Genomic DNA, 20,804 nt, shown 5'->3' with positions numbered 1-20,804 from the left:
ATTTTTTCTTATGCTTCATCGTTAATGTTTATGTTTCGAATGTCAAGAGTAAAGTGGGTCTCACTTAACTTCTGAGGGAACATGTAACCCCATGACAGAAATCCTAATAGAATTTGGTGGTTACATGTATGATGTTTCGGTCTGATTCTAAATGCAATAACAAAGCTTTTACATCTACAGATATTTGTAGATGCACTGGCTAATGTCCTCTAAACCCTTTCTTCCTCCTCCTCCAGCATTGGCTTTATCCCTACACCAGTCACACAATTCAACACATCAGATTACACAATCATCCCTCTGTATCCCATCCATAGTTTTTAACCCAATGCCCGCACCGTATTTCTCAGGAGGGAAACTACCCTGATGGTCGATGAGCATCCACAGCCAGTTTCTATTTTTATCCTCGTCTGGGAGAGGAGGAAGTAACGAGGAGCAGGAGGAATTTGGGAGGAAAGGCAGATCCCGTAAGTGAGACACACATAACATGCTTAAATGATGCTAATTAAGGATTCAGCTATGACTCATCCTCTTTTTGTGTGTCTGTATACATTAGTGTTGCCAAGTTTGTACTTGTATGAGTCAAATTAGTATCAGTAGACCCGGGGAGGTGTGCTACATTATGTGGGTCATTGTTTTCGCACCCCCTCACACCAAATGTAAAGACACACACACATGAACACAACATTATCCGTGCGACAACCAAAAGAGACGGGAAACATCGTATCTGTGAAGGCAACACGACTCGACAGGCTACAGAACTAAAGGTCAGGGGGTTTGATGCAGAAAAAGCAAGACTTCTCTTCAATTTGTGTTTTTTTTTTGGTCATGTTGTGACATCAAGATATTCTGTTATTTCTAACCTGGTCACAAGAATTCTGACTGACTCAGGCCTGTTTTTACCAGGAGCATGAGTTGTGGGTCCACCACGGCCGAATGACTCCAAGAGAATTAATAATGAAAGGAGTCATTGACCAATAAAGGATATTTACAACAGGGAAATAGGGGTTTGAGAAATATGACCCTAGTGATTTGTGAGTCAATGGGTCTGTGAGACTTTAAAGCGGTATTCAGTGATCTGGAATAGTGGACCATATTTACACTTTGTTACATCATGCATTTTGACTGATCAGAGAAAGATACTGGACATCAAGAAGGCAAAGAAGAGTTCCAACCAGAAAGCATTTGCTATGGATCGACACCAAGTCACTCGATCCTTCACAAATAAAAGCTTAAAGGGGTGTGTTACACTTCTATGAAGATACACTGAAGTCCCAATTATCTCCTGAAATAATCTCCTGAAATTATCAGGAGGGGCTGTATGTGAGAACGCAATTGTCCAAGTCAGTAAAAACTCTGGATAATGTCTGAGTGAGCCCTTGTAAGAATACAGCAGGAGATTCACCGCAGGATTCACCATGAGCAAATCAATGGAGGCAACATTTACGTAACAAAAAGAAAAGAAACATCTCATGATAAAAAAAGAGGTGTAACACAAATAGAAGACGCTGGGGAAGGTGTCATCTTGGAAAGGCAGCAAGATTTGAAAACCTCCTGTGATACGGGCCAATGTCGAAACTCAGACGTGTCCTTCCTCCTGCATGTTGCACCACCCCCCTCACCTGAATACACCTAATGCCTTCTTCATATGTGAAAGACAAACTGCAGACAAAGTCTCGACCCCCATGTGAGGACATTCTCTGGAGTTCATGCCTGTATAAAGTGGACTGAATCTATATGTCTGGGTTTTCTTCCCGTTGTTTCGTGGTTGTGGCTCAGGATCTAGAGCAGGTGTTCCACCAGCCAGAGGGTCTGTGGTGTGATCCTCAACTCCCCCAGTCAGTTGCTTAGGTGTCCTTGGGCAAGACATTGAGCCCTCAAATTGTCCCTGATGGCTGTGTTCAGTGTATGGATGTTAGAAAGTCAAAATGCTCAATACACAAAAGGAGTCAAATAAAGTAACATAAAATAGGAGAGTAATGCTATGATGTGAATACAAACAACTTAAAGACACTCAAAAGCCTACGAGAGCATCAGGGTCTTTAGTCCCGTCTTAAATGTGTTGGCAGAAGGGAAGCACTTAACAGTAAAGGGTAGTAACAGTAACAGTAAAGACTGTTCTAAAGCTGTAGGGCTGCGACAGCGAACACACAGTCACCCTCAGCCTCATCCTCAAGCTTCAGCCTTGGCCGAGGAACAGCCACGAGCTGAGAGATCAGAGAGTGGAAAAGGGGGCAGAATGCTCCCAGACTCAATTATGGGCCAGGATTTTTAGTGCTTTAAAAACTGTGTGTGATAGAAAAATTGCTGCAAGAATATGTGTGTGTGAATGAGTGAATGATAATTGTATTGTAAAGTGCTTTGAGTGGTTGATAAGATGAGGAAACCAAATACAAATAGTTTATTTCCATTTCAGTTTATTCAATCCATTTATTTTACTGTAAATGGATTGAATAAGAGCTGGTAAAAATCTTGCCATCTGATTTCCTCGATTGCTTTGCAGTGTGCACAGCCAGCTACCTGAACATTTCTGACCGTCTTACTACTTCTCCTTTTCCCCCCCAAACACATTTACCACAGTTCACACTAATGACCATGCACTCAAATTCTTTCCACACCACAGAACATGTCATCCATGCACATCATCAACCTGGAACCATAACTATAGCAAGTCCTATATCCAACCCACTACTCACTCTCTCACATTGTTATCTCTCCCCTACAGTGGTGAACACTCTGGTGGTTCATGTTCATGGTTCTGACATGTCCTCCGTAACCATTAGTGCATGAGTACGCCTTCGCCCAATGTCTTCAAGTGCCCCCCCACTGTCTCTGTGCACTTCTCATGTGCCTGCTACATACTATGAAATAATATCTACTGATCCACACTGACAGTGTCAGATCAAACTCAGTCATCAAGGTAACAGCACCTCAGGAATTACAACCACTTACTGGAGGACTTATGAAAAATTCATAAATATGTATTCATTCATTGATCATCATCATCATCTAGAGACCTGCATTAACTTGTAAATATTTAAAGGGTGGGTAAGTTGTTTCTAAAACACTATTTCTGAAATTCTCCTCACGTTCTTATAACCATCAATAAATGAAATCATCTACAAAAAAGAAAAGACAAAATGTTGGAAAAATGAAAGGCTTTGCTGGTGACCTGCCTGTCTGCCCCCTGCCCATGCTCTCACTCCACATGACCAGAGTCTTCAGCCAGAGAGGCGTACACTGCTGAAGAAGAGACGATAGCCAGAGGTTAGCGAGCGAGTCGTGGAAAAGTCGGCTTCTGGCTGTTGTTCTTCAGTGCATGTTAATGTGTTTTGGGGGAGCATCTCTGACAAGAGGGCCGATGGCAGGGGCCGGGATGTATCGGTTAAATTTTTTATAGTAGACTACCCATGCTATTTCTTTCCAGGATTACCAACACTTGCCTTAAACCGCTTTTCTACATTGTCCAACTGTTTATTTTTTCTTTGATACAACCACTTTCAGCAAATGGTGACAGGTTAGAATTGTGTCAAAGAACAAGAGCCACCAATTTATCCAGCTGGTCACACAAGAAAAATGCAAAATATGATTAGCTTCATCTAAAAAATCCAAGGGTTTTCCAGACTTCTAAGAGTATTACAGCCCGTTTGTCTTGCCGTGTACCGCATCTTCAGGATGATCTGTTCTGTATGGGCTGCGCCACGATGGAGGTCACAGTGTCATGGCTAATCTGCAACTCAAGGTCTTATGGCTTCTAGATTCAATTACCCTGGCTACTTCATCTTTTACGTATGCTGTGATTAATGAAACCACTGCTATAAGAGGGTCAGTGAAGGTTACACAGTCGACAGAGTTAATACACACACACACACACACACACCTATGCACACATTCAATATACAAAGTACTAATTTAATATTCCAAGAAATTTAGGTGAAATGAAAGTTGTCACAGACTTTACCTAAATTGCACAAATGAATAACTTTTATTCCTCTATGAGCCTGGAATGTGGATCCAATTTTAAATTGTCATGTGCAAAAACAAAAGCGTGAGCGAATAAGATTTAGGGTTTTCTCGCCCAATTTTCCTACAGAAAATAAGAAAAGATTCATGGATGAAGCCTATTGTGTCCTCTCTCACACTACCTTTTCACTTTCTTATCCCGCTCCCTCAGTGAAGAGACCTCGAGGTGATATCTGGCCTCACTGCTTCACAGGTGCTGCACAAATAATTTGTGTCCGTCCCTGCTCACTCTCAGTCCCTTGGCTGTGTTTTCATTTCCTCCCTCTTCCTCTTTCTCTTGTACCTGTCATCTCTCCGAGGCAGATGTGTAATTAGAAAGCCTTATAGCCCCGGCTGCAAATATGTCAAAAGAGCTGTGTCATTTTTGAGTGAGCTGTGCTAAATGGTGCCAATCAGTTTTTATTAATTCTTCAGCTGCAGGAGATGAGGGGAGGTGGAGCTCAAGTGGAAGAAACGTCCCAGAGTGTGTGTCTGACCTTAAACACGATAAACGAGGGTCAGGAAAAGCAATATACGCAGCGTTTTTAAATGAACAATTACATTTGTACATAATCATGCAATAAATGTTGAGGTGGGTCACTAAAGGCTCCGTCCCTCTGTTTGCATGTTAAGTCCTGTGATTATTCAACTGAATCCTCGTCACGGTAATCCAGACTCATTTGCATCTGCATCTCTCTACAAGTCCTATCAAGCTGGACCATGTCTGGCTGAACACGTCACGTGAAGCCCAGGCACGTACAGTAGGGCACAGGGCACAGCAGTTACTCTTGCATGTGATTGTGTTGGCTCTTCTCGACATATTTAAAGCTGCACAACAAAAGTTTCCTGTCTTGAGGCATTTATTTTGTTTACAACCGGCCAGAGCTGTCCCTTGACTATTCGCGTCCACTTTCCACTGAGGAGTGTACGGAATCACAGGAAACAACACCTTCCACAACATCAAATATACAGTGGAGACTGCAGGACAAAGTCCAGAGAGAGAACACACACGTATCACCCAGGGGGCAAGAGAAGAGTTTTAGGGAAGGTACAACTGTGCTCCAGTGATGGGTTCTGACAGGTGCCAGTGGTGCTGCCAAGCCTTGTAATGGAAATGTGCACTGTTCAAAATAACCATATATATCTCCTGACAACGGTAAATGGAAATGTAGCGAGGTTTCAGGACTGGGATTCAAGGTTATTTTAAAGAAATTTAAAATATTTTTTTTCTCGAGTGCAGTCTAACCAAAACACCTAAAGATTGCATTATATTAGATTATATTATTCTGGAGCCAATTTGATTGCTCCAGCATTTCTTGGCGTCATGTTGACGGTACTGTTGCTTGGAAAATTGCACACAGCCACAATAGGATTAGCTACAGGATTGCACAGACATGACAAAAACACCACAGGGGGAGATTAGGCATATCTATTCACCACACTTCTTTCATGTTTGGTTTGTGTGCAGCGTGTGTGACTGTGTTTAAAAGCAAAGAAGTGGGGAAGAAAAGACCTCGTGGATACGTGTGGTCTAAAAGCCACATGTAGGGACATTCAAACTAAACTGCTCTCGTCCCTCTTTTTTTTCCCTTTATCCTGTTCTCCTTGACAGGACCTAAGGCTACACTTGGATCCCATGGGAGCCCTGCTGTGAGGAAGATGTATGCACTCCTCGATTCACTGTGGACAGGTAATCAAATCAAGAAATGGTCCTTGTCTGCCAGCCCCGCAGCAGTGAATCAGGAAGGGGAGGACACATCCTACGGACACAAAAACAACCAAATAACCAAAGACTGGAAACTGTGCAATATAAATTTGTTTGCCAGTATTGTGGTAGGCACTTTTGGGTGAAATTCTCTTTTAGGGGTGAAGCTGTCCCTCTGTAAATAAGCAGAGCTTCAGGATTAGAGCTGTTCCAGTTTTTCCACCTCATGTTAAGAAGCATAAAATTATTCATGGGCCTCGAATCGCCCAGCTATAAATATTTAAAACTTTCTTTTCAAACATGCCTCACCCAATTTATGGATATTAACCAGGTGATCTTGAATTAGCCTCCTGGTAATGTTCAAGTTATGTCAATCTACCACTTTCTGACATATTTAATGTCATAATTCATGATTCATCATTTGTTGCAGACAGAAAAAGTCACGTCAGTACAAGCAGAGGTAACAGGATGACTTCAAATCGCACTATCAATCCATCTTGACTGATTGAGCACTTGACCTCAAGACGAAAGTAAAGCAGACGGCGTGGCAAGTGATAAAGTGGAAGGCTGGTTATCGAGATAACCTCAGACACTCCTGAGGTTAAGGTCACACGAGAGTGTAGTTGATTCCTCTGTGTTGTGGGTGGTCAGCAGCAGCGTTACACTATCACCCAGTTAATGGAAAATCCCAGCAAATGCCCAGCAAGGATCCAAATATAGGTCGGTGGATTAAAACTAGATTCATATCGGATGCTTGTGTGACGACTGGGCGTCCCTTTGCCTTCCCAGCCCCTTTTGTATGACTCCAGGCATAGGATGACAAAGGGAAGTCCAAAGGTCACATGACTGAATGATAAACAGGGAAGAAGTACATTACTGTACCCATTCAACCTCATGAACAAACAAACAAACTATGTTTTATTCCAAGAGCGACATTTACCGTTTAATGTAAAGTCCCTATCAGCAGACACCGGTGACAGTCAACAGAAATGGGACTGACAAAGAAAAGGTCTGGGGTACGATATTGCTTTTGACACTCCAACACCTATTTCCCCGACACTCTGACAGTTATAAAATAAAGTATTGATGTTAAAATGTCTGCATTCATGTCAACCAAACGCTGAGGAAATGATTCAACAATTGCCCTATGTTGACAACAAAAGACGGTAATAACAAATAAATCAGGGCTGCAAACAACATTTCTCTGATTCAAGTTTGTCCGCGGCTCTGACACGTTCTTAACAATCCTGCGGGAGGCTAGTGAGAAATGTATTTAGAGAGATGTGAGGGGTTTCTGGGCGCTTGTGCATGAGGGAGGGGAAAAAAAGGAGGGAGAAATGCATTTTGTATTCATGCAAATCTATTTGGTTTCTAGCAAGAGTGTAATGTGGAAATTGGAAATGGATAAATGCAACGTGACAAGGACTCGGCGGTGGATGAAAACAAATATGTGCATGTGCAGACTAAAATACACATTAACATACGCACTCTGCATAAACACCTACATCTTCAAACACACACGCAAGCATTCAAATACACTCTTGCTGCCCTTTTATGAGGATAATGTACTTCTGGTCAAGCAAATTATAAAATGAAAACAGGGAGCTGCACAGGAAAAACATGATTTTAGGCTTCACATAAAAACACTGTAAAAAAACTCCCAAAAAATCTGTTTAACCTTTCTTTCCCTTATGTGTGTGTTCAACTGAATGTTCTTGGTGTGTGTGCAGTATGGTGCATGTGTGTGCTTGTCACTATTTGTTAGCTGTGTGCACTGCTCCAGAACAAGAAAACCAAGAATATCGGCAGGTTCATCTGAGGCAACAGTTCATCTGAGCTCTCAGGAAGCTTTGAAAGAAAAAATAAAGCCGTCCTGGAGGGTGGGACAGTTTCAAAGGCTTATCCATTCGTATCTCAGCTGCCTTAAAATATAATCTGACAGTTTGTTCACACTATTAGGCAGGTATTGATAATTTCAGTCTGGTTGCAGACTTTGAACCCAATTAACACTCAGTGCTGGCATTGATAAAAAAAGGGTTATTGGTTTTCATTAAGCAGCTTTCAGTCGCTGTGTTCCTTTAAAACATCTTCTCTAATTCAGGGTATGTAGGTCAGTCTGACAATAGCCATAACAGACAGAAACAGTAAATTCCACTCACGTGTGTTGATCTTCTGCAGAGAGATGTGTTTCTCTAGCTGGCGTCGCAGTTTGACCTCAGCGCCGTACTTTCCCGTGGTGCCATTGTCTGCCAGGATGAAGTGGGAGTGAAGACTGTTTAGAACAGTCAACTTGCTCATCGGGTTGGACATGGTCTGGTATGGACGCACCACCTGGTCGAGAGAAGATAACGTTTAGTTATTAGGTGTAAACATACATCAGAGAAGCCAATGGCCGGCAGTTTGTTCTAAGACAAATGAAAAGATAAATTACGAGCCTGTTCTTTCTCAACAAGTTATTAAAAGAATTGTTTTGGCAAAAAAGAAAATGATACATTGGGTATCCACCAGTTTATACAGAGACTGATTTAAGCTCTGCTACTGCAACCTGAAATAGTTCTCTGTTTTTCTTCTATATGTGTTAACTTAAATACTTGCTGTAGCCTACTGCTGTTCAATGGCAAAAACAGAGGTCTCCAATAGTGACTGCATGCGGTTATGGTAAGATGATTTAGCAATTATTTGGATAAAATATATTTTTACAGTCTCTCGCTAAACAGGGACAGATGTGTTATTAATAACTTTGCAGTTTGAAAGTAGGCAACATTTTATGGTTAACTATCATCACACCTCTCAACCTCTCAACTCTTCTTCGCATATGATCATCTAAAGCCATAAGCAGTTCTTACTGAGTGGATTTAAATGACAATTTCAGTCAGAGCATAAAGTACTACTCAAAATTTGCTCAGACTGGTCCTCATAGATACGCGTCCTGTCTGCTGAAACTCCTCCCCTACACCAGTAAGGCAGAAACATAGATCCATTGTCGATCAGCGCAGAGGACCTTTAAAACGGTCATGCTTAAACTCGCTAATAGCATTGTTGGCTACAGACGCATGGGGGCTTGTCTCTGCTATGATTTATACCTGGATCTAAATAACCACATTGACTTCCCACTGATGGATGGAAACAGAAACAGCATTCTTAACAATACGATTCTGTAAAAACTTATATACATAGCCATACAGTGACGCTGTATATATTTTGTTTAAATTGTATATATTGAAATTTGTTTATAGTTCCTTGTGTTTGCATTGTTTTGTGTTTTTATTATTTATTATTTTGACTGAGTGTGAATTTCACTATTCCCTCTTTGCTGCTGCAACAAAGTACAATTTTCCTGAAACCGGACTAAAAAAGGCTTATCTTATCTTATCTTATACTTTTTGTATCTGTAGGTTCTAGTGAAAAAAACACTCAAAAAAACACTGTGACCAATTCACAACATCCATCATTTTTAACAACACACCATATATATTGAATATTCATACAACATTAGGTTTCCTCGGAGCTTGACGCTGGTCTACTGGGACGGTATCTGACAACGGGAGGTAAACTCATCAGGTCATTAAACAGTTGAGACAAATCAAGCATGAAAAAAGAGCTGCAGCACTTAATCATCTCATTTCAGGCACCACCATTAATTGGCTCTGCTTGACTTGTTCCGCAGGACAGTGTGCAGCTCATTCTGATGACATTTTTACTGTAACATAACATTGATTCCTGAGAATTTCAACAAGTCATTATGTTCTCCTCAGTCTCATGTGGATGCGCCTGCTGTCCGATTCACTTTGAAGGGGTGTTTATCACAGATTGGATTGGCTTACTCAACACCACAGTTAATAAGCCGTCAGCTGCAATTCACTGCCTCTGACAACTGTGGAGTGCACATGATATTTGTCACATACCAACATGCCAACAAGTGGTACATGGGCCCACTGTGAAGCTGTTTTCATTGGGACCTTATTGTTTATTCAGAGACTTACATCTTTGCCAACAAGATCCTCCTGATTTTCTACGATGCCCCACGGGGCGATGCCAATGGTGCAGATCTTCCCCCTTGACTTGGAGGCGTGGTCTTTCAGTGCGTCACCTACATGGCGAATCACACCTGTGTGTTTACATGAGTGTGTGTAAAAACATTTGAGAGTGTGTTTGAGACAAGGACAGAGAAACAGATAACGAATCAGTTTCATCACTTTGGATACTAAACCACAAACTCAGACAATGATAAAATCTGCTGCTAAAGATAAACAGAATTTGTGCGGCGCAGAAGACAACAGAACAGCAGCCAATGTGATAATACACACACACACACACACAAACACACACGGACAGGTCATAGCTTTGGGCTTCTTGTTGTTGTCCTCAGGGGAGCAGCAGTCAGACCTGGAGACCATCTTATTCCATCTGTAATGCTGGCATTCATTCTTTCTCCACTTCAACCCTTGACTTTCCCTTCAATCTATCGATCCATTATTCAGAGCTCTATCTACCTGTTTCTTGACTTTGCACCCATTCTGTCACTAAATCTTACATTCTATTCCTTTCTGTATCCAAGGGTGTGCTCTCACACCATCCAGCAACATATCATGTCTTTCTAGCAGGCCTTATCTATCCTGTTAAACATATTTTCTATTATTGAATTTTGTTCGGATCTAATTGTTACATTTTATCAAAGCAAGTTCTGTTTTTGTGACCTGGACCCAAATAAATAACAATAAGGTGCTATACTGAGGACAAAGTTTAACAGCATTGATTATCCACTATCAACACCTCTGATACTGTTCAATAACTGATTATCAGCCTAAAACCAATATCTATAGCTCACCAAGATACATAAACATAGTGGAGCTCAGTTTCAGTCACAGAGATAATTTTCCATATGCATGATGATTCCATACGTATGCATAACTCATGTGTTGTCAATTTGTCAGCTGATGTTTTTGTTTACCCTATTTTCATTTCAGCGGATTTTATTTAGTCACAAACACTGTTACCCTTTTGCTCTCTGACTTCGAGAGATGCTTTGAAGAAAACCCTGCACATGCTATAATTAAGATCCAGTGGACTGAGGTCCTCATAAATCCTTCTACAGGTCACTTTTATCCTGCTACTAGACTCAAGTCTCCACTGGGCTGACTCTCCCAGACTCTGTACATGATTAAAATACCACATGTACAATTAAAAAGAAGATTTTCATATCAGTCAATAAATATCACAATACATGTCAAGTATTTGCTATACCTCCTCACTGTGCTTTCACAATGTATAAGCATACTATTGATGTATGCAGAACCTTTGATATACTGCAATTAATGAAAATTATATTGCGATAATGGTTTCTTAATCCCCCTACCCTACTTTGATCCATGAAATTCAAAAAGCAGTTTATAGACACTTACACTGTTATCACTCAAGAAGCTCCTACTTCCCCTGTCAGACTATGAGTGTCTGTAAGTAGAGTTAAGTGCTCATCATTTATTTAAAGAGCCCCTTTGTGGTAATCCAGTGGTTTTTGAACATATTTACACCGCTGAGGTTCTTGATAAATGGTTATTTAATAGCTAATAACTTTGAGGAACATTCAAACAAACTCATCATACTCCAAAAAGAGAGACTGCATGGTAGAGATAAAATGTCCAATATGATATGTTTGTCTTCAACATGAATTGGCATATTTGAACAGTACTTTACCTGTGTTGACTCCACCAGTGAATATCCAGGCGCCTGTTGTCATGGCAGCCTTGATGAGCCCTTTGCCGAAGACCTGTTTGAGTTTGGGTTGTAATTCAAAGTTCTGCAGGCCCCCGTGGACTGAGATGAGCAGCTTGGGCAGGTCCAGCTGCCATTCCTTGGTCATCAGGTGAAGCAGCAAATCAGGCTTGGTGTCATACGACACTCGCACGTACTGCAAACGTGAGAGAGGTGTCAGTGATGTGCAGCAGCTGCTTCATCTGCTTCACCATCAGGCACATGGTGACTTTTGTCTGCATGTGCCTGAGATTTAAACACACAAAAGTGTTCATGCAGACAGTAGGGCATCCAACACGTGTTACAGGAGCATTACACGTTATGCAAATATAAGATGTTAAGGTAAAGTTAAGTGAAAAGGACAGGGCCGTATTGAAGACCTGGTGCTCAGCAAAAGGCTTTCATGTTTCATGTTATAAAAAAGTATTGAACAGATGTGTACTATGACTGCAGATCATGTATTATGGAGGACCTGTTTATCAGCATCTCATTCATTTTCAGTCACTCAACCTGACATGTGTCTGGATGAATAATTTAGCACTGGGAATACGTCAGACCTAATTTTGCCTTAACCATGTGTGTTGGAGTACATGTGATGTGGTTCAGTCAATGTGAGACAGTGACTGTGTAAACAACTCTCTCTACTCTTGGAATGGATCGATCACAGGCACTCGTTTGAATCGATAATAATATGTCATTATAATTATTAGCATAACTGGACTCTTTAGGCAAGCAGATATGATGCATTTCTTCATGTGTGAGAGGACTTTTAATTTGTTCTGAGTGTAATCTAAATATGAGCTTGATTGAGGAGGGTACCGGAGGAATAATACCCCTTTTACACCGAGGCACTTCAAGGACCGGTTCGGAGCAAGAGCCTAATCTCGAACAGGTTCTTTGTGTTTCAACAGAAAAGGAATTGGCTCTTAGTCAGAGAAACTGTTTTGAGTCTGGCATCAACACTTCACTTGCCTTGCAGAAATAACTGCTTCAAACCAACCAAAATATTGTGACCAGCATTTAAAAAAAACAAGCTTGTTCCATTTGAAGTCTGCCAAGAAGATTGATTTTTGTCAAATAAAACTGAAAAGAGACACTATAATCTGCCACTGTCGATGTTGTGCTTGAATTTGGCGCTACTGTTCCTGGGAAATCACAGCCTTACACAGTGAAATGCAGGACGTCCAGACTGAGGGAAAGCTTCTATCCAACAGCCATCAGACTGTTATATAGGTAAAATACATGCACACAGATGTACGCCATAGCAAACTGCACACAATGTGTGTTTTGCACGGACTCCATAAGACCATACAGCTGTTTACAGTCTATTGACCTACACTGCACTGATGCTTCATTGTAATATTTATATTTTTCATACTTTATAGGATATTTTTTAACTCCTAAGAGTTGAACCCACTCGGAACCCGCCCTGGCACCAGGTTCACCTCGGTCGAAGAGGGGAATTAATGAGTCCTCTTTACATTTCCTTTTACAATTTTAAATATACATGTATATGAAGTGTATAACTTGAGGAGCAAGGTTGCTGCAGTGCACTGACACAATGTGACACAGTAGATTGGTTTTGGAAGTCACCATGGCTTTGTTGGAGTGTCCTCCTCCCTGGAACTCGATGGTGCCGAAGGCATCGGTGGGACTGAGCTGTGTGTGCTTGGTGATGGACCACTTCTCTGACAGGCTGTCATTCTTGGCCAAACGCTCTGCCTTGTCATTCTGACTGGATGAGATGCCAGGGGGAAGGCCCACATGCTGACCTATCAGACGGCCACAACAGCACCTGGATGAGAGCAGAAAGTCAAAGTGGATGTAAGATGGTTGTATTACAAACTGCTTTACAGAGAACAACTGAAACCTTGACAGGTCGGAGCCTCGAGCAAAGCTACTGTAGAACTGGGCAGAAAAAAGAGGAGAGGGTGAGAAAGACATTGTGTCTAACACGGGGATGAGAGAAAAAGTGTTAGAGCTGCTCTAGTCAGTGAGAGGTAGGCAAGGCTGAAATGACAGCTTGTCATTTGACTTTCATCTCTTGATTGGGAAGAGAGGAGGAGAAGCACCTGCTGGGCCCTGTTACCTTCCATCGGCTCTGCCTCTTTTTGTTTTGTGCACCTCACAAACCTCTGTCTATCTGCCTCCTGTCTTCTCCTCTCCTTTTCCCTTTTGGCAACTTAAGAGTTAGCATCATGACAGTTGAGTTATACAGAATCAATTGCAGTATTCCTACACAAGTACATACTTATTCAGATGTGCTGAATGCAGCTTCAGACAATGTATTATTACCTCACAGGATGGAGTGAGCCCTGGGAGGAAGGGGAGTTGGGATGCTTTGATTATCACTTCATGTTTCTGTCATTCCTCACCAAAGGTACTTTGCCTCTCTCTGCCTTTACATGTCAGCACAAATGTTTTTTGACTCAAAAAAAGAAAAGCTGATTTGATCTTGAGATCTCATTCCCCTCATACTGCTCATGGCTTCCTCCCGCTTTCCTCTAGTTATGCTAATTCTACTTACCTAACGAATAGTGGCATTTCCTCCGTGTGTGAGTGTGTGTGTGTGTGCAAGCGCGCGTATGTGTGGTGACGTGTGTTGGCGCTCGAGGATCAGATTTGACGTTTTGAGTCTGACAGGAAAGATTTTTGATAAAGTCATAAATGGCAGTCCATTTGAAGAACATAGAAATTGAGCTAGAGTCTTTTATATTCTTGAAATGCACTAAAATTTTGTTGTAATTTTATGACGTTCAAAGACCCGAAACACCTGATTATTCCTGAAACATTACTAAAGATGTGTCCAGAAGTATCAGGAAGATATTCTCAAAAACAGAGATTTACATTTATATCTCCTTATACTGAGTAGATACAAAAGCTTCTGAGGGCTCTATCTTGAGAGCTGCTTAGATTAATAATCTTGTCAAATGATGTGGAATATTTAACTGATTCTATGAACTGGTCTGACCCTGTATTTCACAAATGTCAATAAAGCAGTCGTGGGGTTTTAAATTTGTAATGTCAGTGTTTTGACTCATTTGTGTAGAGCAGGGGAAGTCGACTAAAATTCAGAGAGGTCCAGATAGGGAACATTTCCTCAAGCAAAGGTCAAGAACATCATAACTAGCATTTTGATTTAGTGCATTATTTTAAACATAAAATGTATCAACGCTTGTGTGTTGTAAACAACTGTCAAATCAAATAGAGTAATGCAATAACAGTTTTACAATATGTACTGGACTATAAATCAGTAAAATATATATATTTGCATACATGTCAAGTAAAAAATTAAACACATGACAGAAAGCTTTTTTCTAATTGTTTAAATTTTTAAAAAAGTGCTTGATTTTAGTTTCACTTCTTCTTCATTTTGTTACCTTATTTTCACTTAACAGTCTTGACAATTTTCTATAAATTTCAACCCATCTTAACAACTGAACAGCTTTTAGATCACACCAGTGTGAGGTTCCTTTTCTTACTTGTCTCTGACTCACTTCTCACAATCTACTCTTCTCAACTCATCTCTGACACGTGCATCTCTCTCACTGATTGTCACAATGCTCAATGTTCACTGATTATTTGTCAAGGAATGCAGTTGATGTGTGAGTTTCCTGGGCCACACCACTGTCATCAAGACTGAAAAGCTCAGAGTATAATGGAAACGTGCTGTCAAAATTTGACAAATCTAAATGATCGGTCGTTTACAGGTTCAGATCCAGGTAGAACACCATCTGGGTACAGATTAGGACTACGTTCTGACAATTATCAACCTCTGTAGCACGTAGCATCTACCTGTGGTGCAAACAGAAGCCTGTGTGATATTACCCTGAAGCCTGTTTTAAAACGTGTGCAGTTAAACAGCGTTCTTTATCCGATGGATGTGTGGTGGACTATGACATTAGTTAACTTCCTGAATCCTAAATCTATTGACTTCTTTAATGCAAAACTGTCCCGTAATTTACATGTTTACACACAATAATGTTATAGAAATAGAAATCCTTATTTTTCACATATAGCTTTTTGCATAGAAATCAGAGCAGGTACATACATACAGAAGTATATGTAGTTCCTCTAGCATTGTCAAAACAACAATAGGTAAACACATTCTTACTCACCTATGGGGGTCTTTGGCGCTCACTAGGATATGAACACATTCTCTCTTGCTGAATGCTCTTTCTATCCACGATTTCTGTGCCTGCAGAAATGAAGACAGAAGAAGGCAGTCAGTCTTTGTCACATAATGGAACTCTAACCTGAGCACGCAGGAGTGACAGCAGGCCGGCAACAGGCTCATACACAGACGTTTAGGCCTGTGCTTCACTGTGGGGTTCACCTGTGAAAGAAAATGTTTTCTTGTCCTTCAGGAAATGAGAAGAGTTGTGCTTGGCAGCGATGTGTTGTGTAAAATGACACAGACCCTTATCTATCTTCAAGCAGCAGTCCAGATTTAGAGGACGGCAAACACAACATACGCTTAGGGATGCAAGTAAAACTCAGCAATTTATTACCCCCAAAACTCACAGCAATTTGGAAATGACACACACCAGATGGAGAGTCCCTCACACATAACTCAAACGCTGAGGACACTCTGACAGAAATGCTTTGTTACTCAGTGACTCCAGTCCAAACTGGATGAGATGAAGAGCTGGGAAAGAAAAAGCGAATGTTAAATGCACTGAGGCATTAAATCATGTCCGTGTTCCACTCCTTATATACTCGTATGTGCAGCCAGCTGAGTGTGTGTGTGTGTGTGAGTATGTATATTGCTATGCGTGCATTTTGTTCTTATATCGTATGTAGTATTAAAAGACTTCCTCTGCATAATGGAGGTAGGGTGCAAGTGCAAGACCTTGATTGCTCTGCAGTCGCATCAGCTGCAGGTCTGAGTGACAGAGCGACTGACTGGAGCCAATTATCCTGCTACAGATACAACAAGGAAGACAGCGCTGAGCCACTAAAAGGAGCCTGAGATACACGCACAGCACAGCACACATCTGTAAAGATGTCTCCACACATTCGTACATACACAAATCCATAATGTATAAACGAGGATCCAACAGCACACAAGTTGATATGTACTGTATGCAGCAGAACACTCTCACTGCTAATAAATACAGTCAAAAGGTTTTATGATAAAAGTAAGAAAGATATCAAGTCTGCTGGCTTTAGTTGACAGAGCAGTTAATATCATCTACGACCCTGTGAGCTTTATCAGTGACCATGGAGTTGTGCCGGCACTGGGGCGTCTCTCAGAGAATTTACTATAACCTGTAAGTAATAATGTTGCATTTTCACAATAGATAAGAGATAAGCTGGCTAAAGGTACCATGCAATGTCACAATGGGAAATACTACGCTTTTTTGAAGTGGAACCTGCCTGATTAAAGAGAGATTATATTTTTAGTATTATACTGTTACAATACTGTTGCACCTTAATAGTGTTGGTAGTATATCTGGTTATGTTCTAGAGATTATGCCATAAGACCGAGAAGCTTACAGTTTAGGGTAGATTTTATTTTGTAGTTGCTTTTTCAATTTTCTCCTTCACTGAGGAAGTGAAAGTAGGAGTATATTGCAGGGCCAAAAATAGGAATAGGTTATTACTTTATAGAAATTGAAGTACAGGGGTGCATAGTACCTTTTATATTCCACTTACTGCGTCATTCAGAGGATAAGATATACAATAACAACTGCAGGTACAACTTTGAAATCTAGATTTCCTGCGAGAGCAACAGAACAATCTATAAACACTTTGCCTTGTTGTTCTATCAGCATGATCAGCAGTCTAATGGGATAAAAAAATACAAAATAGAAAATAAGAGCTACACTTCCACTTGATCATCACAGCTGAGTGTTAGATCTAACAGGGACAACTATGTTTTGGTTTGTTATATTTGTCCTGCTCTTGCACATGTGCCTAACGTCCTGAATGCAGCTGTATCTTCACCCTGCTGCCATCTGACCAGGACTTAGTCCAACTTGTTTCATCCGCTGTCATGGTTATAAGTCCGATATATAAGCAATACAAACAGTGTGTAATAAATATCTTTTACTGTATTTTCCTTTCTGTAATATTTAATGTGTTTGTGTGTTGATAAACTGTAAAAAATGTGTTTTGTGTTGCATTCAAATTTTCAGGTCCGCTGATTATTAGAAAATGATCCTTGGCCTTTTAAATGAACAACTTTGGACTCAGCTCTTTGTGGTTCAAAGGTTGCACTTCCTGTGTTGACGCCGCCATTCTAGGAAGTGGACTATGTCTGTGAGAGGTTTCGTGGCCACAGATCGCAGCACCAGAGGTCCAGAATAAAGCCAAATGTCTCAACGGGACGTTCAAATACAACCAGGAAGCCAGACTCCCAAACCCACAGCAACAGGAACACAACAGCAGTGCAAACAAAAGAACAGAGCATTTTTTTCCACTGCTTTTCATTCTGGGAGAGCTGCCCCGGCTCTTCTCCCAGCCAGCAGAGCTGAAAGCTGCTTGTACAGGGCTTTCCCCATCGCCACAGCTACAACAACACGCCCCATCCGCCTGACTGGCCCTGTCACACCACAGCACGCCAAAACCCATGCACCCCATCTGGCCACGAACAGGCTGAGCCTGCACACGGGCACACTTACCCTAACACCAGACTTTCCACGATTAACCATTACTCTGGGGGGCTGGGGGGCTGCTTTTAGAGCTCACCCTGGCCACGATGACTCAGCAGGCCACAACAACGCCGCCAGCCCCATTCTTTCTATGACATGCTAAAACGGTGTATTCATCCGCCGGCTCATCCTTGCGGAAACTAGATCCATTCAGTGGCAGCAGCAGCAATGGTTTTCGGAGTTGATTAGTATTGAAAGAGCTGAAGGTAAAATAAAAAGGTCTCTGCCCCAGAGCAGCCAACGCAAAGATTTATTTTCGCTCTGTAACCCCATCTTTTGCTCTACCCGCTTTCAGTCTTGACCCTCCGTCTGTTCACACATTATATTCACAAATTCTCACTCTCTCTTTCATCTCTTTCGCCCACCCATCCTCTCACGCTCAATAGTGTTGCTCATGAGATTTGACATGGTATGATGAGATGGCACATGGCCTGCACTCCATTGTGTAATTAAGATTCATCCCCGGGGGGCACACACATAGTCCAATGTTTTGCAAGAGATCTGCTGTGTGTGTGTGTGTGTGTGTGTGTTTGTGTATGTGTGTGTGTGCGTGTGTGTGTGTTTGTGTGTGTGTGTGTGTGTGTAAAGAGTTACTGTGCAGCAAGTGAGCAGCATCTGACAGGCTGTTAGGGGTCTTGACTCCATTACACTCAAACCTCCACCACCCTCCTCTCCGTGTTCTCGCTTCCCCTCTCGTATTATTGTATCTCCTCTTTGTTATTGGCAGTGGCAGGTAGAGGAATTGAGAACCATATGCAATCAAAAGCCTAATCTCCTTGCCGTCTCGCGATTTCTTTTTTCTAAATCTTTTTTCCTTTTAACAAACATGAATTACTCTGATTTGATACGGTCACATAGGTGAACATATAAGCAGCCTGTAGCACTGTGAAGCCCGTAGCACTGTTAATGCAGCGTATTTAAGCATTAAATACTAATTTACTTGACAGGATGTATTAATACTGAAGCATGAAAGTAGTAATAAGCACAACTTTCACCAAACACAAACACTCTCCTTTTGTTTGACGTCCAAAAATGTGATTAAAGCTAGATCATCATCATCATGTTCATCATCAAACAGAGCTGCTTTCTATTTGTATGTCTTACATCATAACATAGAGAGCTTTTTATTAAAAGTTACTAAAAATTTTCAATTTCATGAGAAGGTGATCACATACACAATAAAATAAACTAAGTCCAAAGTTAGACCATATTTCTTGGATGGGTTATCACAAAAGATACAAGAGCTGAACAACAAGAGAGCTCTTATTCAATCTTGGCTGCAAATAACTGAAAACAGGAAGTCGTTTTTTCTGGCACCTCCAATTATGTATCACTGGATGAAATAAATAGATTTAATAAAACTGAAATAAACACTGAAAATTATTTTTTTTAAGCGAGATAGTCAAGTAAAAACCTTTTTTATCATAAACACTGAATGTTTAAATTTCTCAATCGATCAATTAATAACTGTATAAGATAAGACGCAATAAAAAGTATGTGATGGAAATTGGTTTTTCGCAGCTTGAGGAATTCAAATGAAAGTGCATCGGTATAGCTATTTCTAACGGGTAAATCAAAGGTAAATCTGTGGCAAAAAGGTGTGTGGACTCACCTGTGCTTTGAGATGAGCTGCATTGTTGCATTGTTGCAGTGTTAGATGTTAGGATCCGATCTACAAAACAGAAAGTACTAAATGAACCTGATCAGAGCAAAACTGATCAGGCCACCTCTAAGTCCACTGGCAACTGGTCAATTCTGGGACTATTAGAACTACTGGAATGTGAGTGTGTGTGTATGTGTGTGTGTGTGTCTGTGTGTGTGTGTGAGCGCATGTTCATGGTGCTAAAGGTACACACTATAGGCAAACCCTGAAACCCTGCTCAACTATTCTTTACATATCTCTGAGTATCCTCCCTGTTCCCCAATCCAAGTATGTACTCTATCTATATGTAGAAATCTCATGACATAACTACTTAACAATCTATAATAATACCACAATAGTCAGACCTCTCAAAAATAATCGAAAGAATGAAGCCTTTTCCAGAAAACAGTTACTTTTTTAACTGCTGTCCTCCACTTTTCTTTTTCACCTAGCTTTAAATTAACGTCAGACTGTATGAGTGTATGTGGCTAGGTAGCTACTTGTGTGTGAGTGTGTGTGTGTGTGTGTGTGTGTGTGTGTGTGTGTGTGTGTGTGTGTGTGTATCAGAGAGAGAGATAGAGCCAGGGAGAGAGTGTCATCTCTCTCTGCCACATTCCTGTCAGAGATCGAAACCGAAGAGGGAGCCTGAATGGCAAGAGAGCCTATTATGTGGAGCAACGTGACATTCGTTGAGCCTGCTCATCATTATTATTTTGTTCTAAATGACACACACACATATATGCATGCACTCACACACACTGTGTAAGCTTTTGCCTTTTCACCTGCAGGTTTCTTGTATTATTTTAGGGTAGTTTCCAACCTGTTTTCACCAAGGGGATTAACGAACCTGTAGGTAATACCATCCAGGTTTAATTAGCAGTAGCAGTGGGGGAAACTGGGAACGTAACACTGTAATCTCAAATAGATTAAGTATAATGATACCCAATCAGGAGAAACACAAAAAGGAAAAAAAATGTACTGTCCAAAAACTGTAATCCGACTTAATGCAAAACACACACAGACACACATACACACAGAGGCAGGCACCACC

The 20,804-nt window shown here is 41.1% G+C and overlaps 1 protein-coding gene across 3 annotated transcripts in view; it reads right to left on the bottom strand.

Annotated features, from left to right (window-relative positions):
- Positions 1 to 20,804, bottom strand: part of trpm3 (transient receptor potential cation channel, subfamily M, member 3) — a 138,933-nt gene that overhangs the window by 46,669 nt on the left and 71,460 nt on the right. For all 3 annotated transcript variants that reach the window (XM_061071258.1, XM_061071259.1, XM_061071260.1), the window contains exons 2-6: positions 15,574 to 15,653; positions 13,049 to 13,250; positions 11,399 to 11,612; positions 9,688 to 9,812; positions 7,864 to 8,035 (exon numbers count right to left, since the gene is read on the bottom strand). In XM_061071258.1, coding sequence (XP_060927241.1) covers positions 7,864 to 8,035; positions 9,688 to 9,812; positions 11,399 to 11,612; positions 13,049 to 13,250; positions 15,574 to 15,653 — 793 coding nt within the window. The remainder of the gene's footprint in view (positions 1 to 7,863; positions 8,036 to 9,687; positions 9,813 to 11,398; positions 11,613 to 13,048; positions 13,251 to 15,573; positions 15,654 to 20,804) is intronic.

This window comes from Limanda limanda, chromosome 5 (genome assembly GCF_963576545.1).
Source record: "Limanda limanda chromosome 5, fLimLim1.1, whole genome shotgun sequence".
NCBI classification, from domain to species: domain Eukaryota; kingdom Metazoa; phylum Chordata; class Actinopteri; order Pleuronectiformes; family Pleuronectidae; genus Limanda; species Limanda limanda.
This window is presented reverse-complemented; position numbering and strand designations above follow the sequence as displayed.